Here is a 26,041-nt window from a genome sequence, read left to right as displayed (position 1 = left end):
TTGTTATACTAAGTTTTCATGTATACGATTTATAAAAAAAATTAATAATATTAACAACTAATATTTTAATACGGAATACAACTACTTTAAAAGATAATATATATATATATATATATATATATATATATATATAGGGGTGGGTTAGATTCGGGACTCTTTATTTTAGGGACTGTTAGGGACTCGATCTAGACCGTTCATTTTTATCAGATTTAATCACCACCGATCATCTCCGACGAGACTTACACATGTGTAAGTTGAATAAAAATTATGATTTGGAGCAGGCTTCGCCCTTAAGGATATTCATAAACCAAAGCGGATGGAGGTGATAGGTCATAGAGGGTGATAGGTCATAGTGTGATAGGTCATAGAGAGTGATAGGTCATAGGGGGTGATCGGTCATAGGGGGTAATCGGTGATAGGTGATCTACCTAAAAAAAATTGTACTTAAAACATGTGTAAGTTACTTACAAATGTGGTGGTAAGAGATGATCATGGTGGTGGTGGTCAGAGATGATGGTGGTGGCCGGAGAAGGAGGTAGAAGGAGTCCCTAACAGTTCCTAAAAGAAGGAGTCTTAATTTAACTTTTCCATATATATATATATATATATATATATATATAGGTTTAAGGTGAAATAAAACAAGTATTAAAGTAAAACAAATAAAACAATAGGTTCATCTTCACTGAAAATCATCGTGCATCATGAAAATCATCGTGCATCAATTGATTCGTGAATCTTCGTGCATCAATTTGACCATGATCTAAGGGTCAAGATTTTGTCTTATTTGTTTTACCTTAATACTTGTTTTACAAAACCCAACTCCTATATATGTTGAGTTTTAAACATCCAATTAAACAAATATATTATCTATATTTATGCTACTATATAAAGCAAACTACCCCTTTTCCTTTAAGTAATTAAGATTTTAAATTGACCATATTACTCGTTTTTTTATTCACTAATTTAAACATTTTCACCTATATACCTATAATACACTTAATGAAATAACTTACAATATAGATCTTCCAACACTTAAACAACCATAATAACCTCTCTCACATCAATTAATTTATAATCATTACCACGCCACTACCACCGCTATCACACATTGGCACCACCACTGCCGCCGTTGTCATACAGTCGTCGATACCACATCACCATTGAATCGTGCGGGCATTTGTTTAGTATAATTCATGAGATTTTATATAATATGTGAATGGATCTATATTCAAACTTAGGTATTTAACAACTAAATAATATTCTCTATTCTCTAAATATAAGCATCATATATTACATAATCCGTATATCGTACGAGCATTAAGACTAGCAATAATAATACAGGGGGAAGTGAAGATGTGAGACAACACTACCTAACTTGGGTAGAATCTCTTTCACATTAAATTTTTTTGAATATTTTTATACTATTTTGATTTTTGTGCAAATTAGATAAAAAAAATGTACTCCATATATATAGTGATTAATCAAAGGCATTAAAAAGTTCAAGAGCAAAAGGTACTTTGTTAGACTACGTTATAAAGTCAGAATTAAAATATGATTCTTAATTTTCAATAATGTACTTTATTTATATCATTGATCGAGTTGGAAAAACTTTTCAAAACAAATCTACTTTCTAAAAGTCCAAATTTGAACCTATCCAATTTTGTACCTTGTAATGATGACTTACGATTTACATAAAAAAAAAAAAAAAAAAAAAATCTGAAAAGCCTACCAAGATTAAAAAAAAAAAAAAAAAAAGTAGTAAAATCCGTAAGCTTTCCTAGTTATGTGTTTTTTTTTAATGGTCAATCAGGATTTTTATTTAACACCAATTAAGTTTAGCTAGCAGATGACAAGTATACACCATAATTAGTTGCCGGTATCGCAAAACATATATTACAACAAAAATACAATTACATCGATACTTCTCGTGAGGCTTCATTCGTCCAACAATTAATTGCCAAATCTATTTTGGTCTATTAAGTGGCACAATAAACATTTTACTTTCATAACTTGTTTGTTACTGAACTAAATATATAGGCATTAACTTAATATATATCGTCTTTTTCGCCTATATAACTTTCAATAACATAAGTTTCAACAAATATAAGCATTAACTTAATATATAGGCAGTATTATAGTGGCAGTGTTTGTCGCCAGATCCTAACCATTTCTTCCCTTTCCCTTCACCGCCGACATCAACTATGAGGCAACCTAAAAGACAACCTACAGCTATTTTTCATAATCGAACGAAAAGGATTTTCTCAATATTCACATTTGATATTGTAATAACTTAATTTTGCTAATAAGTTAATATATCTTTGATCATGTATTTTTTAAATATCAAAAAAAAATTCAATAAAAGTATACAACCACTTCGTCAAGACATACCAACTAATTATGATGTATACTTGACTTGAATAGTTGAATTGTATGTCTATTGAAAACACTCCATTTTCTTATTCGGTGTTTTTAAATTACGAGAGTAAGTACCCGCGTGTTTTGACGGTGAGATGGTGTGGGTGATAGCTAGGTTATAGAGTGTGATATGTCATAAAGTGTGATAGATCATAGGAGTTGATATGTCATAAAGTATGATAGTCAAATGTCTTAGGCGTACGAGCTCCGTCCCCGGATTTAAAAATTCGTCAAAAGTATATCGAATGACATCTCTAATGAAAAAACATGAAAGTTTAAAAACATCCATATAATTTTTATAATTTATATGTACAGTTTTTGAGATAAAAGATTTTGATTGAATTGGAAGAATAAAAGATTTATAGAGGAGTGAGAAAAAAATGATTGATTAAGATTTGAAAAGAGAAAAAAAGTATTATAGTTATTTTAGGTAAATATATAATAGATAGGGATTTAGGAAAGATATTTTGAGAAAATACTTAAAATCAATATTAAAAATTTAAGTTTAATGTTAAAAATTTATAAACTTTTTGTATCTGTGGTTTTGTCAAAAGTACAAAGATCGTCCTTAACTTTGAAAATAAACAAAAATGTTCATGGTTTTCATGAAAATCAAACATTTTGGTCCCTCATTTTGACGGGTGTCTATATGAAACGCTATGTGACGAAGGCCGCCCGTATTTTTACTTTCCTTACAAGTGTTATAAAACTCAAGTTGAACGCTTCAAGTCTACAACTAAGGGGGAAAAAAAGAATAACGTAAAAAGAAACGTTAAAAATCATACGAGTGTGGGTTGGGTTGGGTTAGATTAAACGTGAATAAAGGACGATATATGAGGTCACAAAAAGTGCAATTGGATAAAACGGATGACGATCGATGACAATGGCGCGCACAAGGCCCTACAAACACGCGGCCAATAAATTACATGATACTCTCTTATTATTAGCCGCCTCAACTCATTCAGTTTCTTAATTATAGATTCTTTCTCTTGCTATATTATATACAGTACACATAGAAACGTTACATTATACTATTGTAGCAGAGTGTGTGGAAATAAAATTAAAATAAATTAAATGGAAGAAGAAGGGAATAATAATAAGTTGAAGGTTAGATTTAACGAAGAAGCAAAGCATTGGACGGATGCGCTTCCGATCGGGAATGGGCGTCTTGGTGGGATGGTGTGGGGTGCTGTCTTCTCTGAAACCATCAATCTTAATGGTACGAACGTAATTTAATTGCTACCTATTTTATTTTTTTATAACTAGCTACTCGTTCCAACTAAGATATCAAATATAAATTTTGGTGGTTGAAAATTTATTTCTCATGTTATTTAGTACTCTATACTTGGCTAATCAATCTGGATAATGCCTGGCGGATAATTTCACTTCATAAATTTAAATAAATTATCAATACAAAAAAAAAGAAGCTCCTTTAGCCATAAAGTAGCTAGATAATGTTCTTTTGGCAAAATCAGTAGAGCTAAAGGCTTTGCCATAAAATTCCCAGTCAAGAAACAGCTAAAGCCATATAAAGAAGTATCAATGCTTGCATCAAGCATTATAAGTTGGTGATACTATTAGTTTGCATATATTTGACTGTTCAAGTGACACTGGCTGGCTATTAACTCACCCCGCCTGCACTTCTCATATATGCAACAACATGGATACTATTTTACCTCATTGAGCGGAAGCATATTCAAACAATAAACAATATATTGTGCAAGAAATGTGACATGAGACAATTAGTATCTAAACCCCGAAATCTGTGAAAGGGATGTATTGCCATGTTCCCAAATTCTTTGGTTATGGTCATATATATATATATATGTATATATTATCTGACCTTTTTGATGTACCCTTTCTCATTATATAATTGACCATAGATTGAATTAACATTTGCTGCAGACGACACTCTATGGACAGGAGGTCCGGGGAACTACACAAACCCAAACGCCCCAAAAGCTCTATCTGAAGTCCGGAAACTTGTGGATGATGGGAAATATGCCAAAGCTACTACATCAGCCATCAACTTATCTGGAGAAGGCCCTAATGTATGTTTATCGGCTTGTTTGTCTTTAAATAACATGAGAAACTAACCATTCAAGAGAATTTATCATCATTTTTTGTCGATTTCTTGTAATTGTGAAGGCATACCAAATCTTAGGTGACATCAATCTAGTATTCAATCACGATGCCTCTTCATATGACAAGTCAACATATCAACGAGAGCTGGATCTCGATAACTCCATGGTAAAAGTTAGTTATTCTATTGGTGAAGTGCTATTCAAACGGGAGCATTTTGCTTCATACCCAGATCAAGTTATTGTGACAAAGATTTCTGGAAACAAGTCAGGTTCTCTGTCTTTCACTGCATCTCTTGATAGCAAGCTACCTCATCGTTCTTATATAAATGGTCAAAATCAAGTAGTTATGGAAAAAGCCGAAGATGGAATTCAGTTTTCTGCTATTCTTGATTTGCGTATTAGTGATGGTATTGGCACTATAAGTGTTTCGGAAGATAAGAAGATTGAGGTGCAGGGATGCGATTGGGCTATTATACTTTTAGTTGCATCATCTTCATTTGAAGGGCCATTCAATAAGCCTGCAGATTCTAAAAAAGATCCTAAATCTGAGTGTTTTAGCACATTGAAATCGTTAAAGAGTTTTTCATATGAACAACTTTATACTCGGCACTTGCATGATTATCAGAATCTGTTTCATTCTGTCTCTGTTAAACTTTCAAATGGATCAAAACCCACTGAGAAAGATTTGGTCGCAACTTCAGAGAGAGTCAAGTCTTTTAAAATGGATGAAGATCCTGCGTTGGTCGAGTTATTATTTCAATACGGTCGTTATTTGCTTATTTCTTGCTCGAGGCCTGGAACTCAGCCCGCAAATCTGCAGGGTATATGGAATGATAAAGTCTACCCACCATGGAAGTAAGTTCTTTAACATTTTTTTTTTCATAAAGGTTTAAATATAAAGTTGCTCTTTTCTCCATTTACTAGAATTTTATTTTTTCTTTACAGCGGGGCACCTCACTTGAACATCAATCTTCAAATGAACTATTGGCCTTCACTTTCGTGTAACCTTCATGAGTGCCATGAGCCATTGTTTGACTACATTACATCTCTTTCGGTCAATGGGACTAAAACTGCAAAAGTAAATTACGAAGCAAACGGGTGGGTAGCACATCAGGTGTCTGATATTTGGGCTAAGACATCCCCTGATGCAGGGGATCCCGTTTGGGCATTATGGCCAATGGGTGGAGCCTGGGTCTGTACCCATTTATGGGAGCATTATACTTATACACTGAACAAAGTACGACCATTATATTTTCCTGTCTGAAATTCCTCTTTGTTTATGTGATAGCTTATAGTTGATTTAAAAAAACAGGAATTTTTAGAAAAGAAAGCGTATCCGTTACTTGAAGGATGTGCTATGTTCCTTTTGGACTGGTTGATTGAAGGGAAAGAAGGATATCTTCAAACTAATCCATCTACTTCTCCAGAACATATGTTCACTGCTCCTGATGGTAAACCGGCTAGTGTCAGTTATTCAACCACCATGGATATATCCATCATTAAAGAAGTATTTTCTGCCATTATTTCTGCTGCTGAGGTAATAATCAATATTATCGTTGGTTTTTATGCTGCAGCGTATTCATGTTTTCTTACTTAAAGACTAATAAAGAGCTGCGGATATAGGTTTTGGGTAAGGGTGAAAATGATCTGATGAAGAAAGTACTAAAAGCCCAACAAAGACTTCCTCCAACAAAAATAGCCAAAGATGGCTCCATTATGGAATGGGTATGTTTGATGTATCTCATAATCAAGAATGTTTTTGTAACCATATCTAACAGATTACTTGTTTATTTACTTCTTGTTTTTACTAATCTTATCCCTCTTGTGAGTGCTTAATTATGACAGGCTCAAGATTTTGAGGATCCAGATGTGCATCACCGACATATTTCACACTTATTTGGGCTATTTCCAGGCCACACTATAACACCAGGGAAAACTCCTGAACTTTGTAAAGCTGCAGAGCACTCTCTTAATAAAAGAGGTGGACATACTTGTAAGCTTTGTTTAGGTTGAATTGTTATACACGATAATCATATGCATAATGTATTATTACTACTCTTTGAATAGGAGAGGAGGGTCCAGGATGGTCAACTACATGGAAAGCAGCTTCCTGGGCTCGGCTTCATAACAGCGAACATGCATATGAAATGATGAAACATTTGTTTGATTTGGTTGATCCTGAAAAAGAAAGCAACTATGAAGGTGGACTTTACAGTAATCTATTTACCGCACACCCTCCTTTTCAGATAGATGCCAACTTTGGGTAAGTATAATTTCTTCATATTCTCAGCACAATATCATTAATTGATTGAAGTAATGATAATGTACTTGGTGGTGTTCAGTTTCAGTGCAGCATTAGCCGAGATGCTGATCCAAAGCACCATAAATGACATTTACTTGCTTCCTGCACTTCCTCAAGACAAATGGATAAACGGTTCTGTGATAGGACTAAAGGCACGTGGGAATGTAACGGTCAGTATCTCATGGAATGATGGAGATCTCCATCAGTTCAGTCTCTGGTCAGATCACAAAAAGGGTCAAAGCTTCACAAAAACAATACATTATAAAAAACTGAGTGTTGAGGCTACAATCTTAACAAGAAAAGTATATACATTTGATAAGCATCTAAGACCCATAAAGACATCTTCTTTGTTAGATCATTCAAGCACGTAGCTTAGCGGTATGTGGTTTGGTTCTAAGGGGTGTTAATATTCTTAGAGGCACCAGTCTAAATCTTCTATATTCTAGGATGAAAATAGAGATCAAATGTCGATACGATATATGTATGTTTGTGAAGGTTTGCATTCTTTTGGTCTATTTCATTTGGTATCTATGAATAAGCAAATGCTGGAATTTAGGCAAGTATATTATGGTCGAGTATTTTTTTTTTTTACCCATTCAAACCGTTTGGTTGGTTTCTTTATCGTCAAGGGTTTTTTTCCCCCCCTAATACTGCATACTTGCTTACTATTGAAGATAAAGAGATAACCAGGAAGCAAGAAGGGGAACACTCTGTTGACACTAATGTATTCCTTGATAATAATCAAGCAACTTCTTTCTAAGTATCAATGTATGTATAATTGTATCCATATCAAACAATGCAAGAATGTTATTAAATTCTGGTAAACAGAAGTTCAATGCTAGAAATATTAACCAACCGGGTATATATGATTGGAAGCATATAGATATACTTGAAGAAGAGAATGTGAATGTGAGTTTCACGAGTGTTGGAAAAGCAAGCCAAATATGGCGATTGTTATGGATGAGCCACGCAAAGCGGCTCTAAAGAGGATTGAGGAGTTTGTTTTCCTAGATTTGTAGTGTGTTTTTCAGTAATCTTGATTGGTGATGGCTGGCTGAATTTGGTTTAGATCCATGTTTTAATGAAATTGGTGTTGCCAGAGGGAAATAAATATTTTTGGATTTGTATCTTTATTGTGATGGCTGTCCTTCATATGGAACGCTTCACTTGAGTTGTATACTTCTATGCTTAATTAAGTTGCTATGCTACTTTATGAAAGTTGAAGGCGGTTTTAGTGCTTTACATTCTAACCATTTTATCTTTCCTATTTAACTATTTTTACAATCAAAGTTTATAATTTCTTATTCTTATCTTCTAACAAAGTTTACAGTGTATTGATTAACCATGTGTTTTTATTTGGTTTAATGGAAACGATTGGCATTTTAAAGTTCATGACCCACATTCAAGTCTATGTCCGGTTGTTATCCCTGTGCGTTTGTCCAGTTATTATCCCCGACCAGGTATAAATATAAGCTAGATGCACTTACATGCCTTTTCTAATTTTCATTAAGGAATTTTATCAGCCAAAGAATCGGAAGACTTGTTTTTGGTGGTGGTCACATGGATGTATCAAAGGTCCACCAAAAGGCCTTTGTTCATTTGAACCTTATGTCTTCACTAGCAACATTACTATTCAGCTTAAAAGTCTAATATTCAGGCATGCTAGATTGATAGATAATAGGATTGTTTAACAAATGCATTTACAACCAGTTAGAAGATGTACTAAAAGCATCTCCAGGTATTAACTGCAAATGTAATTGGTTTCTTCATTTATATATACTCAGAGAATATGTGATTGAAACTTAACACTGAAAATATACCAGCCAAGATTGAATACAAACACTCAGAAGTAAGAAACCGGTAACACTTGTAGCATACAAAATAGAGATTCTTTCGTAGCACCACAGTCTAAACTGATTCTTCATGCATTTGTTGACAAACAAGAAAAGTTTCTCGTTCTAGACTACCCAAATTAGCCTCCTTCCATATGAACTTAGTGATAAAGCCACATGGTTCAAAATGAAACATGACTTTCAAGCTTATCCTTGATTCAATTAGTATGACTCCAACTTAATAAGTTTCTATCTATCTATAAAATACCAGATGGCAACTACAAGAAAGAAGTCTAGAATCTTTGAAGGCAATTGCCACAAATTGAAATAACAAAAATGAGAATGCTAATACTTATTGAGTACATATAAATGCATAGCATGGGTTGAACCCTATTACTATTAGATTAAGATAAACCTCTAATGTTTCCAAAAAGTTGAAATCAACTAGGCTACATGTTACTTGACAACTTTCCAATAATGAGTCTATAAATCTAGTTAATCCATGCATCATAAATTCATACTTGTTATTTTCATTTTTTTACAATGGGGTGGGGACAATAATAACTTAATTTCTGTTACTATATCTTGAAATCCATAATGACTTATTGCAAGCAACGACACTCAACGTATTAAAGAAACGTAACAATATGCTTAATACGGCATATCAGCAGCAGTACTGCAAAATCAAGAGTCAGTTAGTTGTTCAACTTCATTTTAAAGAAAAAGAACAATCAACAAGAGTACCAAAAAACTTATCTGATCTACTAGTGCTATTGGTTGAGTTGTGGAGATTAGATAGTTGCCATATGGTCTAGGCTCTGCCATCTCGCAGGACTCCACTAAACTGGCCAGTTCACCAAATTTTGTGTGATCAACCTACTCCACAACTCTATTGTTGGAGAATACTGTAAGAAAATTTAGTGTAATTCGGACTCTACTAATGTATCTCTCATGTAACTATCAATCCTAGAACAAAAGTTAGCCTACCAACTTCATCCCTTCTGGGAGATTGTCGTTGACCTAGTCCAGAGGTTTGGTTTTTTGAGCCTACGTATCTTGTTCTATATATTTCCTGATTCACTGAGCATTTTTGAAGCCACATATCCATAGAATGTCTAACTTGTCACCTAACCGTAATATCCATGTTACCCCTTTCTGAGATACACCCATAAAGGCAAACAATGCCACTAGCAGATCATACATAATAAGTAGAACCATAAATTATACGAGTAACAAATATACCTTTGAAGGGTCATTGACAACATACAGAACATCACTACATAAATTATAACAAAGATACCTCTGAAGGGTCATTGCCAAATAGTGGGACTCTCATCTAGCAGCTTTTAAAGAACCATCACAACATACAGAACATCACTACATATAATAAAGAAAAGAAAAAATTCACAGTGAGCAGTTAATGACTTAAACTGGAACTCAAGAACAAGGCATAGTCCTCTGTCTTCTAAGCCATATACTCTTCCATGTATCGATAAGTTCTTATCTTTGAAAAACTTTTCTTTTAGATGTTGATTATGAAAATCGGATACTAATCATCAGGGATTATCACAGAATAACACTACACAAGTTAAATTTAAATGAAACATAAACAAATCCTTCCATTTCAGAAGCCTAGAAGCTATCTGATCCGACAGAACTAGCAAATATGAATACGGAGCACTTCAAAACCAAAAGCAAATTAATTTAAACTTGTCCAGATCTAATTACATTGTTTTTCCACTTCATTTTCTTTATATTTACTTTGGACAAGTTCTACCCAATGGCCATTGGGTAAATTCAGAATATGAGTACTAACTTGACAGTCTAACGTGTTCCTTATTAAACTACCAGCTCAGGTGCTCGATGACAGAGTTTCATAACCATGCCAGTTTTTATCAAAAGGAACAAATGGTCGAGCTTGAAACTGAAACTCTGCAATAAAGCATAGCCCTGTGTTTCCAAAAGTAACAAACTAGCTTCTATCTGTAGACATCAAACTAGACCCAACAATGAAACTAAAATTCCAGTAAACATAAGTTCAGTAATAGCAACCTACATCTTATTGTATCCAATTATAAATGTTTAATTTGGGTATAAATTAAACTTTAAATTTACCTTTTGACATACACAGCTTCCAACTTTTACTATCATATACTCTGACAAATAGATACATGAGCCACGTAACGATAAGCAGAATTCAAGTTTAAGACAAGCTTCTAAGTAATAATGGAAAATTTTGAATTAACAAAATGTTCTAATGAAGATAATGAGATTATAAGGAAACAAGAAGGGGAATCGTCTTTTAACACTAATGTTATCCTTGATAATAATCAAGCAACATCCTTCTATTTGCATGTATCAATGTATATATAATTGTATATATGTCAAACAATACAAGAACGTTACTAAATTCCAGCAAACAGAAGTTCAATGCTAGAAATGTCAGGGCAAACTACATTACAAAACTGAACCTATAAAATTAGCATTCAGCTTACGAAACTCTAGACCTTGCTATTATACAATGCTACTTCAGTACCAACTAGATGATATTATAAGTTACCATATAATCAATATAACATGCCCAAATCAGTTACCAATTTCTGGTCAATGGGTACACTAGCAAGTAACTTTAACGATATAAAGACCATCACATATACGAAGGACGACCGAGTACTATGACACACACACACACACCATCTTTACCTCTCTTATCACACAGAACGCCCACACCGGATGTTCTAATACATATAAATGTATAAATTGATACATTCAGCACATTGCATAAGGGAAGCATCAGTTAGTTACATTTCTAGATAGAGTAGACACATAAATCACATAATAATAAACCAAATGTAGATAGAGATAGATAAATAGTGATATAGATAGAGATAGATTCACGTTACATTCCTGGATAGATTAGCATAAACCTAATACATATAGAGAGTCATATAGATAGAGATATCAACATACAACATTCATAATCTAAAAACTAAAAGTCTCAATCCTTGACTTTCCACACACTTAGCAACAGCACTGCCACCATCATCACTTACTTCGGAAACAGTTTCCCAAACATTCTGTTATTCATCTCCTTATAGTAGGCCATATAGAGCGCCATACCGTCCTCACCGGCGGCCACACCAGAAGATGCGGAGATGACATTGAAGGCTTCTTCCTCCACCTGGCGAATGATGACGTCAGCTTTCGCGGTAGGCATCTGGAGTATTGCGGAGAAAGCTGTGATGAGACCTCGGACGACCGCGTCACGCATTCCTCGTGGTGGCGGCCAAATCCTCAACGACAGAAAGCAAAAAAAACTCCGTGATTTTTAAATAAAATAAAATTTTAAAACAAATCCAAATAAAATAAAAAATCTCAAGCCTCACTTTCTAGAATACTCGGTGATTCTGTTATGGAATTCCTGGGTGTAAACATCATAGATACGGGCGGCAGGAGCAGAAGAGCTGCCGGCGGCAGTGAAAGCTTCTTCTTCGATACGGCGAACGATGACGTCAGCTTCGGTGGCAGGGATCTGGAAGGTTTCGGAGAGACATTTGATGACTCGTTTGATGGTGGCGTCGCGTGTTGATTTGGTTGGTGGCCATTTCCTGGACGACTTGGTTCCGAACACTTTAGCCATTTCTTCTGCGATGATTGATGATGGATCTTGCTTTCTGGAGCCGGACATGGTAGAAATGCTTTTGTTTTTCTTGTTTCGGTATACTGAGAAATTACCACACAACAAAGATAAAATATACTACTTATACTTTTTACCACACAACAAGTGGGGTTTTTTGTCTACAGATATACGAGTAGTGGACTCGGTAACTAAGCGGCTGTTTGGACAAGGGAATTTTAGGGTTTTTTTGTTGGGCTAACAGATTGGGCTTTAAAAAAATCATATAATGATAAGGTTTGGGCTATTTGTTTTGAAAATAAAAAAAGTCCCATAGAGTTTGTTTACCATTGTAGATAATATGCTTAGTCTAGGGGTGTTCACGGTCGAATAACCAGATCGAAAACCGAAATGTTGCACTTTGTAAGACTGAGAACTGGACATGGTTATACGGTTCAGTCCATGTTCGGGTTTCATTCAGTTTTCAGGTTCACCAATTGGATTAATACAGTATTGACACTTGGTCTTCAACAAAACGTAATTTTCTATTCATCGGAAAATACTTCATACATGCTAACATGTCTCATAGCAAAAGGTTGGTGACAAACAACTTTGGTATTTTCAAGTTTCGTAGTTTGCTTTTAAAACCATCGATTAAGAAAAAGGATGGTCAAGAGACTCGAGTATAAAATATTGAAAAACGAATCCGTGTTTTACCGCGGGTTACAAGCAAAGCATTACTTATTTGACACCATTAAATGGGAAAAGTACTAATGAAATTTAGAGGTAAAAATAATAAACTATTTCACAGTCTGAGGAATTATAACAAACGTCAATTAAAGTGTGTTTAGCAACAACAACAACAACAATAATAACAATAATAATAATAATAATACGGTGTATTCTAGAGTAAGCTGCAAAAGCTCACATTAAAATAGTGGACTGAACATATTATAAATGACATGGTAAAATGTTATGCCTCTATACCTAGTTATAAGATACAAGATATTATGAAAGTGATACCGGTTCAACAGAGGAATCCCCTTTGGATCTAGACATCGAAGAAGAACCATTTCCTTTAATCAAGACGAAAATCCACGTCCGACAAGGAGGCCATAGAATGTCCCAACGGGCGATGTCATTAAGTGCTCCTGGTTCGGGAAAGGGAAACATGTTGTCTTCGAGTATTAACGAATGTATATAAACGACCAATTTTTTTAACTACAACATATCGAGTTTAGATGAATTAACCGAAAAAGTGACTATAATACTCGACTAACAACGTTCTGAAAAAAATAAAGAAAATACAATGTGTTGTGCACGCTAAGAAAGAGTTTTCCCAAAGACGTTCGTAACTCAATCGAACTATGAAAAGTACAAATCTCTTAAACTCTGTGAGTGGATACTATGATAAGTTTATGGTCTTTTTTATGTTTTTTTTTTATTATTATTATCATTACTTTATATCTATTACTTTTTATTATTAATTTAAATTTTTTATTTTTATCTATATTCGTATTTTCTTTTAATGAAACTTTTTCCAATTTAATACGTACGATGTTGGTGGTAAAAAAATCGAGTGATAAAGGTTAGTGACTTAGTATTAACTTACTACGAGTAATTAGAAAAGATTAAATTAGGGATCTTTGGGATGTCCTGGTCATTGCAATTCTACCAACATTGAACATTAGAAGTCCTTCCGAAGTTGGAAAGGTCGGGAGAATGACATGTCACTTGTCACGTATCTAAAAAATATCTACTTATGAATGATTGCTATTATAGTCTTTACATTAATGACTTCAAATCTAGAAGGTGAGTACGTATATACGTTACAATATATCCTACCATAATCACCTAAGTGGTTGCTTAAACAATGGCATCCAAGATTGGGACCAATTGTTTTCTACGGAGAATGTCAGACGTGGTGCTGCATTTATATCTTTTAGTAACACTCATTTTTATAGAAAGTTAGGTCAGTGAACTACAAAAGTGATCGTGTAAAGTTTAGCCGGGTTCAAAGATTGAGCATTCAGAAAGGTTTGAAACTCGATTACCAGAAAAAGTTAGAGGAAGTTGATTTATGAGTAATTATTCTTAGTGAAAGTGGATCAATGAGTTGGGTCACCATTTGAGTGAGATGTTTGCCAAATGATTTTGATTTACTAATTGCCTCATGGGTTCGAGGCTGATCAATGTTGTTGAACCGATCAAAATTAAAACTAAATACCAATAATTAGTACGAGTAACTAGAGTATCGTATCTACATGGAATCAAGGGAAAGTGTTAAACAAATTACAAGAGTTAATTGAACTAGACATAAACTTAAAATTGATTGATTGATTGGTTTGATTAACAACTAAAAGTGATTAAAGATTTAACAAAATAACTCAATTAAACAAAGTAGACCATTCTCATGCTCCCAATTATGCGTTCAAATATGTAACCTAACTTATATTCGTTGGAAATCACATAGACATGATTCGTTATATGCTTGGATTGAATGAATGCTAAGAACTAATCAATTAGGTTGTGATGATTCACGATAATGAAAACCGGGGAATTGACACAACTAAATTATCTATTCATTAACAAGATTACAAGTTCACAAGAGATTTTTCCAATAATAATTGATTAACAAGAAATTGAAATCAAAAGATAGATGGAATTCATTCAAGGTTCTAAACTAGTAATCATTCAAACAATCCAAACAACATTAGATGTTAAAAGACTAATGGGAAATTAAACATCTAATCCAACATGAATATGAGAAAGGTTGAACATAAAAGTCTTACATAATTGTTCACATGAGAATGATCAAAGAAAACCTAGCCTATAATCTTCATCATTGATTCTTCAATTAAGGCTTTGATCTTCATGAAAATATGAATTGATGATGAAATTGGGGTGTTGTGTGTGTTAGAAAACTGCCCAGGTATGTGAAATTATGAATTGGTAACTTCCAAAGTCGTCCATGAGGGAGTTATAAACTGAAAATTAATAAAACCCTTTAAATTCGGATTTGTGGTGCAGCTATGGCCGTCCCAGACTGCCTCCTGGCCGTCCCAGACTGCCCTCCAGAAATGGCAATTTTCCAGATTTTTGCCTTGACACTTCTTGACTTGATTCTTGACTTTGCTTGACTTCTTAATGATCCATTTAACTTCAATTTGTCACCAAAGGCCTGAAACACTTAAACAAACATAAAAACGCCCTAATCGTCTATTAACATTCACAAAACATGTTCGTTTTCATACTTTAAGATTAGACGAATTAAGCGTTTATCATAGGCAACAAGGTGTATTAGTCAATTTATTTAACCAATATTAATCGGGTTTCACAACTATCACTATGTAAAGCGTAATATCTTGGTATAAGCACAAATCAAGATTCATGTTGTCATTATCTTATGTGTAATGTTCCGGTTTACAGAATACCAAAAAGTATTGATGGAATTTATTAGGAACTCAACGTTGCCTAGATGAAATAGCACCGTGACCTCGCTGAGTTGCGAAAGCAGTGTTACCATTACGACCCCACAAGGGGGCCTGGCCACTATTTGTGTTCTGGAAGTCTTTGACTCGACGCCTTGATGCATGTACACTCCGCATCTCATGACCAATTTTATGCCTATCTATCTTGGTTACACTAAATAACTAATATGGTGAAGACTGGTCAGCAGAAATTCTATAAGAATTGTTTCTCACTTAATAATTGCTACTCGTATTAGCCTAAACTGACCAATATAGGATAATCACAAATAGCAAACAGGTCACAGGTTACTTGTTGATGGATTTAGCATTACTGTTTCCAGTTGGGAAAAAAATGTGAGGAAACTAGCATGAGCTCATAATGTTTTCTCCATAACCACTCAATTGGTGGGTTGTGTAGCTAGATTTCTGTCGGTGCTAGATACAAGTGGTTAAACAAATGACTCTTAGTCCAAATGGTTGAGGTGATATACCGTTGAGAAGTGATCGTGTTTTTCTCAATCTTAGCTTCCGTTCAAACTAAAAGTGTGCAAGACAATATGTTATTCATATCAAGTTGAAGGACTAAAAGAGTATTTCACTTAAAGATGAAGGGACAAATATGGGTGGGTCTCATACCTTCAATACACCCGTTAGTACTTGATCACTTGCAACGTTCATTTACCTGGACAATTATCTATATATACCATCAACACAATGAGCAACTGGGAATAACCAGGAAAAATACAAAAACATTAAAGATGTAGATCCCTTTGTGTATTTTGTTCCCTTTATGGGCTAGTTTTTTATTTTTTGTAATTGAGGTTAAGTTTCTATAATAAATCTTTTAATTTCTAAGTTAAATTTATCTTATTTCCATTATTTAGTTTTTGTTATATGATTGAATCATAAATCTTTTCATATATCCAGTGGCGGATCCAGGAAATTTTTTAAGAAGTGGCAATATGTAGTAGAGACGATAATACATATGGGTTGGTAACGATTCAAGAATATTTAGGTTTAAATTTACGTTACATGTAAGATTATTATATGATACAAAAATAGGTATGCATTTTATTTAAATAAAAACTTAGATGTACATAAAACATTTGATTGTAATTTTTTCATTGAATTATCCAAGCATGCTATTAACATATCAAAATCATAAAAATACAAATATATTATTTCATTTAAGTACACAAGACATATATATACTACCCTAATGATAATAAAAAACCAACATCCATTTTTTTATTTTAGTGAAAATCTAAAATAAAGATGTTAAAAAACTTAAAAATATGTAAATCAATATTTGTTGGGTTAATGTGAAGAGGTGCCTAGGACCCCCTAATAACACTATGGATCCGCCAATGCATATACCTATTGACTTGAAAGTCATGAGTTTAAGTTATAAATGTAACAAAAGAATTGAGGTTCTATGTTAGACGAGAGAGTTTTTTCTTGCTGGGTTTTCTCCTTTTAAGAATGAAAATGATCTGGTGGACTAGTGACTCGTCCATTATCTTAATTTGCAAGAAAAAGATACAAGTGGTTAAAGTCTAATCATTTGACATTTGGTGGGTCTAGAAGATTAAATACACACTGGAGTATCATTTGATGCCAACACTTGATCCCACCATTTATGTCAAAACATTTTAGAGACACATACCCTGTCTCATACAATTATTACATTACTTTGGGTTAGGGGTGTTGAAAAAAACCATACCCAATTAACCTGATTCAACTCGAATGGATTTAGGTTATATGGGTTGGGTTATTCGGGTTTCGGGTTCGTTATTTAGTTAACCAAACCCATATAAATTTAATTGGTTTGGCTTATGGGTGAAATTTATTTTATTTGGGTTAACCCAAATAACCCATATAAAATATATTTTTTTTATCTATATATTATTTATAGGAATATTATGTAGTTGACTCAATCTTTATACTTTTATTTACAAATTACTAAGTATGATTCCCTGCTCGGTTATTTTTGTATTGTAAGTATTATGATAGATAAAAAATTAAAGACACCGTTTTGCTTTTTGTTAGTATTATACAAAACTATTACTATATTACGAGTATAATAGTTATACAATTTACATCTTGTATTAAAATTTCATATAACAATAGCTTAATTAAATTTTACGTCAATAGGTCAAATAATATTTGTGTTATACATTTGCAAGATTGTTTAATTAATTAAGTGTTTTTAATATTATTTTGAATAGTTTATAATTTATCTATTTTACATATGTATGACTATTTATCGGTTAATACAACCATGTTGTAATGCACTAAATCAAGAATTATATAATCAAAGTTGTTGAAATACCTTTGAATATAAACAATTCGTTAATTTACACTTTTATGAAGTATAATTTTCTATGTTTTTGATATTAAAATTATATTGAAGTATAATTAACCAACTTTTTTTTTAATTTAGTACGCTTCAAAGTCCACATAGTTTTTATTTGGGTTACCCAAAACCCGACCCAAACAACCAAACCCGAATAACCCAAACCCAAATAACCCGAATCTTATTCGGTTTGAGTTACGGGTAAACTTATTACTCTTCAAAACCCGAATAACCCGAACCAAATAACCCGAAATTCGAATAACCCGATCGATCAACACCCCTACATTGGGTATTATACACTTAGTAGTGGACAAGGGTAGTGTCAAACATGCTAAAAATACAAGTGAGCAGTTAAGAGAGATAACCCCACCATGGTCCACGAGATGATACTCCAGATCTAGATGCATGATACTCAAGGTGAGTTATATTAAAAGATGACATGCTTTTTTATTTTCCAACACAAAAATCTCCAACAGAAGTAAATGTTATGTAATACGGTATGTAATTATGTATCAACTTAGCTAACTGGCTTGGCTACAAAAGACAACGACAGTGTTTCAAATTTCCAATAGTTTACTTAATGAGAAGACACTAATGGGTACTCAAATGAAAACCATAAATATATAGTTCAGTTCATGCATACAAACCAAAAACTTAACAGTACATGTCAACAAGGTCATCACTACAGCACTGCTAATTAACAGGACCAATGTATAGCAGCTGCAGATATGAATGCAAAATAGATGGCAGACAGTACAAATATACTTCAGGGCCTTAATTGAAAATATTTGTTGATTTTAAAGTACTAGCATGTATCTGGCAATACTACATGATTGATTACTTTGTGATCGGCAATGAATGATGATGAACGCAACTCGACTAGTTTTGCTATGACTCTTTTGCTTTGCGACTTGTTTTATTTATAGAGTTAATCTATTAACGAATGTGTGAAATTAATAAATTATAGGTTGGAAATATTAGTGATTGGATGAAATAAATGGTTGTGAGTGAAAGTAAAGGGTGTTTCAGAAATTGGTCTATGAGACTAAAAGTTATGATATATTTGGAAGATAGATGATTGTGATTGATTATCAAACGTATATTATATTCATTTATAGAACCTTTTAGTTTGTAGTGAAATTATGTATCGTAAAGGAGTGTGTGTGTGTGTATATATATATACACATACATTTTGAGGATGTCATAGAGAGAACCAGACTTAGTTGGTGGATTAACACTAACACACAAAGAGCCAAGGAGGACAAAGAGATGAATAAACGGGAAATAACACAAGGACTTGGCACAAAAACTACTAGTAATGCCGATTTTGATGTCCAGGATTGTGATTTGTACAACAAACTAATTAACTTTGTGAAATCTCACATGTGATTCTTGTCACGGTCACGAAAAGTGGAAGGGAGATCTACTTACTATTGGTAGCAAAAATACATGAAAAATTATCCTAAGTTATGGGTAACAAACAGGATATGATTTTGACTACTAAATTATTAATATTCGGTGTTGTGTTTGTATATATGTATGGATATGTCAGAGAGAGAGAAACATCTTATATTGATACATGATAAGCTTCTTTCTCATGTATTTATTTCCTCTATAATCCAAGGCCCACTCTACACACATCCTAATCTCACAAAAACAGTTAATCTATTTCCAATATCCCAACTTTCATACTATAGTGGTAATCAACATACTTGATGAATACCAATATAGAAGATGAAGATCAAGAGGATCTGCACAAAAAAGAGTGGCTAAATCTAAGGCTGGGACAGAACCTGAGAGACTCGAGTCCACAATCTAAACCGGTCACACCGAAGGTATGCCACTTTTGTAAGAGGAAATTCTACAGTCCACAAGCACTGGGTGGTCACCAAAATGCCCACAGGAGGGAAAGAGAAGCAGCTAAAAGATACCAATCACTCATCATGCCATCCAGATTCTCAGATGGACAATTACTTGGAGTGCAGTCCCACTCACTTGTATATAAACCAACCAGAGATGTAGAGGCAGCCTTGGCTATTTCAGCTGACACCAGTACCACGTATGGAGCCACTGCGGTTCAAAGCAACGGAGAAATGGGTTTGATGTGGCCTGGAAGTTTTTATTTGGGTCCACAGCTGGCTTCAAAGTCATCAGATCCACTTCCACTTGACTTGAATCTCAAGTTGTAACTAGGATGATAGACCCCGGTATAGTTATTTAGTATTGTATATGATTTTGAATAAGACTTGGGGGGGCAACAACTTTTACTTTCCCTTCTATTTTACTTCTACAAGTATTAGGCTTATGACACCTTTTCTATTTAGGGGTCAGAACTGTAATGTCATTATGCTAAATTTGATCAATGATCATTGGTTAATATGAACTGGGAGAGTTTCTTTACCTCTGAAAAAGGAAAAGCTTATCAACCTCTCAAACCTTAACTATGTTATAGGGTTTTTCTAATCAACTCCTAAAAATATCAGACCATAATGTATCTCCAATTACTATGCATTAGTGACAACCCTTACACAATAGTTATTAGAAAAACCCATTTATTTTCTCGTTTTATAACAATATGGTAGTCAGGGTCCTATCACACAATTGTTCAAAAAAACCTCCAAAAATGCCAACTGAATGAAAGAAAAGGTTTAATTGCTGAATGAGGATAACTTTCATTTGAAAAATCTTGTTGATTGACATTACGTATATGAACTAGATTTAACACCGTGTTTTGAGTATAACGATGTTCTCGAAATAGCTATATCTTCGTCTCTTCCTAACATTAAGAAACAAAACTATCTTGTATGTATCGATAGGGGTGCGCCTAGATTTTCAAACATACTGCAGTCAAAGTAAATTAGTTTGAAAATGAAAACAGAAGATCAGAACTCAGAAGCAATCCAAATTTAATATTGGAATGAACTTTTTTCTGTTGCCAATTAGTCACGGGTTTTATATCAACCCGGCCAGGTAAACAATATGTAAACCTTTTACATATTGTTTTCATAATGAAAAGGATTAATGTTACTGAAAGATACGATCTGGTCATGCTTAGGTTTATAAATGTATGTTTCTAGCTCAAAAGATTGAGAAACAGAAGTAAAACAATCACTAAATCCACTACTTAGTAATACACTAATACAGTACTCCCTTGAGGCCTTGACAATTAGAGATAAATACTCACTTCTATATGTAGCATATTTGTATGTACATTTTAACTTGTAAAGTTTGAAAGGTTCCATCAATCATCTGCCTTCGTTATAAACTTAAATTTTCTATTCCTAAGTTATTTCATTTACAGTACATAATATATAATATGATGTAATACACTCATAGTCATATATTTTTCACATCATGTAGTCTTTCAGTTTCTATGACATGTAAACACTTCGTAAGTGGTTGTTACTCATGGTTTTAACTATGTTATAATATAAGATCTTGAATCAGTCACTGGGTATCATTAAATTTTCGTTCCTTCTTTCTACTTTCACTTTGACACTCATTTTTATTTCAATTTGAACAGACCAAAATTTGAACTGAAACAGAAATCAACTTCCTGGAACTAAAATTTAGTGAACTTTTTTGTTTGATTTAAAAACCAATCCAGTTTAGTTCGAACTACTTAATCTTTTCAAATAACTCTGGGCACCTAACCAACTTTTGCAGGCACTTCACTTCCCCTCTTTAGCTCATCTACTCTGCATTACCCACACCATGTGTTTCCCACTTAACATCAATCCGTAAACATATACTGGTTATATGCAAAAGAATTGCCGTATTAGATGTCACTTCAATCACCATCATTGATCGCCATTTACACTGTTTTAACTTATCTCCATAAACAAAGCATTCTTGATTTCATTATTTTCTTCGGTAAGATTTGGTTCGACCGCATACAGTTTAAATGGGCTGAATTTGGAGTTTTCAAATCAAATTAACTAATTAAGTAAACAATTTGAATAAGATTTTTAATTTCTGAAGGACTTCAATCCAGTTCACTTTATGGGTTCAAATTCATTTTGTATTGCTCATTGGGTTGAAAAAGTCAATATACCACAAAAACCAAAACTGAACCGATCAAACACATGCTTGGTTGATAATTACTCGTATATTGCTAATTTTCCTTCACACCCTACCCCTTTCAAGTACTCTAATAATTTTGATGTCCGCAACTCTCATGCTATAAGGTATATCTAATTACGACATGAACACAAAAAAATTCCAAGCTATATTTGTCATATCTAAAGTCTCCTGCACATAATAGACATGTAACTAAAATATATCATGGAATATTTGAATCAGAACTATAAACACTTTAAGATAGCTGCTACGCAGAATAACAATCAGAGTTATAACACCACTAAAATGAATCATGGGATATTTGAATCAGAATTATAAACGCTTCAAAGATGCAGGCTTCTTTCACTAGTCTAAAAAGGATATAACACCACTGCTAATTGTCATATAAAATACATATTTGTTTCAAAAGTTGATATTACTGGATTAAGGTAAAGCTTATAAGTTATCGGGAACCTTAAGCTTTTCGGTCTTATGCATGACGATGGGAAGCCTTTGGCTGATGACATTTGGATCACTATACGAGGCACAGTCAGAAGGATATCCTTTCTGCACAGGTTATATATGAACTTAAGCATACATTCGGATTGTGTATGTCAAAAGTTTTAACTAAACCAAGTTTTGAATAAACTTAGGAGAGAGGGAGAGAGAATGCTCACAGAAGCCAATGCCTTGAATGTAGATTCTCTCCAGGAGATGTCACGAAGGATAACAGGTTGTGTATCATCACTGAAATTGCAAACAACACGAGTGTCCCTTAATCTCATAAGAACACCATCCACTCGGAGCTGCAATATACCAAAAAAATGGCGGTTACAGAAGGTTTGATAGACACATTTAAGATTAACTATTTAAAGAGGACTCACCCAGAAACGTAAAAGAAGAAACCAACAACTAGGCATCACTCTCTACAAACCACAAGGAAAAAAAAAACTTTATTATACAGTTAGAATGAGGAGGCTGAACGAGATATGCGAGAAACTGTTAAGAGTTGGAAATTTTACCACTTTCACAGTTAAAAGTGAGACTCCATTATCAGCCAACTCATCTTCATACAAAATCACCTGTTGGCATAAGCAACTTTTATTATTAAGAGAACGAAATATGCCAGGAGATACAAGACTCGTATGTATAACCAACCTCATCATAAAACAGAATAGGCTCTTTTGATGCGAGTGCAGCCACATTGATCTGTTCTTCACAGTCCTCCCATTTAAGAAAACCATTTCCCCCTGGATCTGCTTCTCTGCTAGTCTGATTATAAACATAACAGAATGTAAGAATAACTTAAATGGTAAATGCATGAGATTTTTCCTATTCAATTAACCTAGTGAGAGTGAGGGTGGGTCTTTTTTACTCAAATGCACCGAAGAATAACCATGTGATAAAAATATATAATAGATAAAAATAATTCTGAATCTACCTCAACAGTTTCACTGCCAGAATAAGGGGTTGTGAAAGTGTAATCATAGTCTAGAATAATCTGCTCAAAGGGTTTGCTGCAAAACACGAAAGATATTCAATATAAGATTAGTTCAAAAAAATTTTATTTGATCCTCGAACTTTATATTTAGCCCTGCTTCCAGTATATATGAACTTTTGCAATTGCTTCATGGGATTAAATATGTGACGGGACCAACAAGATAAAGATTATGAAGAAGAAGATGCATTGTAACCTTCTAAATTTCCACTGGGCAGCTGCGGGAACTTCAACTGGTGGCAGGCGTTCCTTCTTCCAGCCGACTAAAGCATCAAACGCATTAAAGTGAATTTTGGTTCCACTGGTCATGTGTTTAAGAACCAAAAAACTGTCCCCAAATATCATCTCTGGCAAGTGAGATGTCTCGAGCTTTTCTTCCCATCTGCAAACGATATTAACAAACAGTATCAAGTTCCCTTAAAATATATATAACAAAAAATATTAAAAAATTAGTGTGGAGGGGTTCCAAAACTAAGCTTAGGTGTCGGACAACCTCATATTCACTTTTCCCTATATATATATATATACAATGTAAATTGTTCTTCACTAAACTTGTTCCGAATTTCTATCATCAACCAAGTTCTATTCGATTTGTCAAGTTACGATTTGTAGCTTGTACAATATCAGTTAATAACATTAAGAGCCTAATGGAAATCGACTTTTCCTGCCTGCTTAATTCGACCTTATACCGTAGGAAGGTGATCAGTTCTACAAAACTTGTGTGCAACCAAATATTCTATGTCCAGCCTAAATCATTTCAAAAAATTGAGATATCCCAGCATCATATATTTGTAACATTTGGGTGTTTTCTAATTTAATCGGTTACTTATAGCCTCATTCATATTATCATATACAATGAAATCAATATCAAGAGTCTCCTGGAGATTTAATAATTCCAAATTTGATTTTAAATTAGGTTCATACAAAACATGTAAAATTAGGGTTTAAATAAATGAATTGAGATAGAGAGATGAAGGGAGAAAGTACGATTGGAGGTTGAGAGAGGTGAGACAAGAACGATTGGAGGAATGGATCTCCCAGCCGTGGATCCGAAGTCCGTCACTCAGAAGCTCAGCTCCGGCTGCTTTTATTTCTTTCTCGTCTGCTTTCCACTCCATTCTCTTTCTCTGCTTTCCTTCAACTGTTGTTTTTTTTTTCAGCTCCGGCTACTGGTTAATTAGGGGGTGTTTGGCCTTTAGATTATTTGTCAAGCTTTGTACTTATTTTCATGTTGCTCGTATGTCTAGAATCGATGTTAACAATCTTCTATGTTTAAAATATTTTAATCGATAATACATGAATCTAAATACATTTCTTTTATCTTAATGATGTATTAAGTTAGTCACATATATAACCATAATGGTACAATGAAATACCTCAAAGTTTCAAGTTTAAATCGTTTGGGCAAAAATATACTCTTATGGCCATAAAGGTCGGGTCGGGTTTGGGTCGATCTCGGGTTTCCTTTACATTTTTTCGGTTTTTGGCCTCGTCTGGCCTGGCCCGACCCGTTCAACCCGTGATCCGCGAATGCACTAAAAACGTGACCCGTGACCCGCACCGTTAGGGCTTCGGGCGGGTCAGTCACGGGTTTTCGGGTCTTTTGCTCCTCCCTAGGTTCACCCAACTTTGAATAACCACAAAACGGGTGATCCCCGTGGAATAATGATCTCTCAGATCGGATACTTAGATTAAACAATAAAAAATCAGTCGTAAAAATCCAAAAGAATATCAATTTCATGATTCTAGTCACACTAAAATCCAAAAGAATATTCAATAACACTTGGATAAACCCAGTGTTGTAAAAATCAGTCGTATCGGCTGATATCTGGATATTGGAATCGGGATCAACTGTCAAGGATACAATTTGGCCGAAACGACCAAGAAATCGGTCAATACTATAGAATCGGGTTAACCATGGTAAAATCGGTTGGGATCGATCAAATATTGGGAAAAAGGTCAAATATTGTCCGGATAGGTCAATATCGTTCAAGGTCAACAAAAGTCAAACAATTTTTTTTTTTTTTTAATTTTTCAAATTGGTTTTAGATAATTATCTTTGTGTTTGAAGAATTATGTTAACGTTTTTAGACAACTATGATTAAGTTTGAAGTTTATTAGATCTTTTTAATTCCTATTACATACAATTTCATAAGTTTTAATTTTTATATATAAATTACCCGATCTGATATCTCCCTGATTTTCTCAAAAAATCCTATTTTTCTATCTCGCCAATCCGACCCCAATTCACGAGTTCTACAATCTTGGATAAACCAGTATGCGATATAGGATTAAACACTAAAAAGTAAAAACCATATGTTATAACTTGTAATGTTAGCACACACTTTCGCAACTCTTGTCGTCGGCATTTTCACAATTGTGTTACATATAACGAGGACCACCGTGTTT

General features: G+C 33.9%; 4 protein-coding genes across 4 annotated transcripts; 2 read left to right on the top strand and 2 right to left on the bottom strand.

The window, feature by feature from the left end:
* Positions 1-3,390: 3,390 nt before the first annotated feature.
* Positions 3,391-7,364, top strand: LOC122595566 (alpha-L-fucosidase 2-like). The gene is made up of 9 exons (XM_043767948.1): positions 3,391-3,634; positions 4,321-4,466; positions 4,564-5,354; positions 5,445-5,736; positions 5,812-6,036; positions 6,123-6,224; positions 6,345-6,480; positions 6,567-6,762; positions 6,842-7,364. The coding sequence occupies exons 1-9, from the start codon at positions 3,490-3,492 to the stop codon at positions 7,170-7,172; spliced, it is 2,364 nt and encodes a 787-aa protein (XP_043623883.1). The 5' UTR covers positions 3,391-3,489; the 3' UTR covers positions 7,173-7,364.
* A 4,132-nt stretch (positions 7,365-11,496) lies between these two features.
* On the bottom strand, positions 11,497-12,382 carry LOC122596724 (MFP1 attachment factor 1-like). Its single transcript, XM_043769348.1, has 2 exons — positions 12,020-12,382; positions 11,497-11,926 (listed from the first exon to the last, which is right to left on the bottom strand). Exons 1-2 carry the CDS (start codon positions 12,319-12,321, stop codon positions 11,683-11,685), a joined length of 546 nt encoding a protein of 181 aa, XP_043625283.1. The 5' UTR covers positions 12,322-12,382; the 3' UTR covers positions 11,497-11,682.
* A 7,408-nt stretch (positions 12,383-19,790) lies between these two features.
* Positions 19,791-20,264, top strand: LOC122597465 (zinc finger protein 7-like). Its single transcript, XM_043770054.1, has one exon. The coding sequence runs from the start codon at positions 19,791-19,793 to the stop codon at positions 20,262-20,264; it is 474 nt and encodes a 157-aa protein (XP_043625989.1).
* Positions 20,265-22,367: 2,103 nt separating this feature from the next.
* On the bottom strand, positions 22,368-24,866 carry LOC122596301 (TIP41-like protein). Its single transcript, XM_043768850.1, has 8 exons — positions 24,620-24,866; positions 23,829-24,014; positions 23,576-23,651; positions 23,293-23,406; positions 23,157-23,216; positions 23,019-23,060; positions 22,812-22,940; positions 22,368-22,701 (listed from the first exon to the last, which is right to left on the bottom strand). The coding sequence occupies exons 1-8, from the start codon at positions 24,748-24,750 to the stop codon at positions 22,591-22,593; spliced, it is 849 nt and encodes a 282-aa protein (XP_043624785.1). The 5' UTR covers positions 24,751-24,866; the 3' UTR covers positions 22,368-22,590.
* Between the last annotated feature and the right edge of the window lie 1,175 nt (positions 24,867-26,041).

This window comes from Erigeron canadensis, chromosome 4 (genome assembly GCF_010389155.1).
Source record: "Erigeron canadensis isolate Cc75 chromosome 4, C_canadensis_v1, whole genome shotgun sequence".
NCBI classification, from domain to species: domain Eukaryota; kingdom Viridiplantae; phylum Streptophyta; class Magnoliopsida; order Asterales; family Asteraceae; genus Erigeron; species Erigeron canadensis.
This window is presented reverse-complemented; position numbering and strand designations above follow the sequence as displayed.

Excerpts from the sequence above, each read along its gene's own strand:
- LOC122595566 (XM_043767948.1), top strand. The coding sequence starts at position 3,490 with ATGGAAGAAGAAGGGAATAATAATAAGTTGAAGGTTAGATTTAACGAA. Across the intron at positions 5,355-5,444 it reads AAAGTCTACCCACCATGGAA|CGGGGCACCTCACTTGAACA; the intron begins GTAAGTTCTTTA and ends TTTTCTTTACAG. Across the intron at positions 6,763-6,841 it reads CAGATAGATGCCAACTTTGG|TTTCAGTGCAGCATTAGCCG; the intron begins GTAAGTATAATT and ends GGTGGTGTTCAG.
- LOC122596724 (XM_043769348.1), bottom strand. The coding sequence starts at position 12,321 with ATGTCCGGCTCCAGAAAGCAAGATCCATCATCAATCATCGCAGAAGAA. Across the intron at positions 11,927-12,019 it reads ATCACCGAGTATTCTAGAAA|GATTTGGCCGCCACCACGAG; the intron begins GTGAGGCTTGAG and ends TCTGTCGTTGAG.
- LOC122597465 (XM_043770054.1), top strand. The coding sequence starts at position 19,791 with ATGAATACCAATATAGAAGATGAAGATCAAGAGGATCTGCACAAAAAA.
- LOC122596301 (XM_043768850.1), bottom strand. The coding sequence starts at position 24,750 with ATGGAGTGGAAAGCAGACGAGAAAGAAATAAAAGCAGCCGGAGCTGAG. Across the intron at positions 23,217-23,292 it reads CTATTCTGTTTTATGATGAG|GTGATTTTGTATGAAGATGA; the intron begins GTTGGTTATACA and ends TTATGCCAACAG. Across the intron at positions 23,061-23,156 it reads CACTTTTAACTGTGAAAGTG|AGAGTGATGCCTAGTTGTTG; the intron begins GTAAAATTTCCA and ends TGTGGTTTGTAG.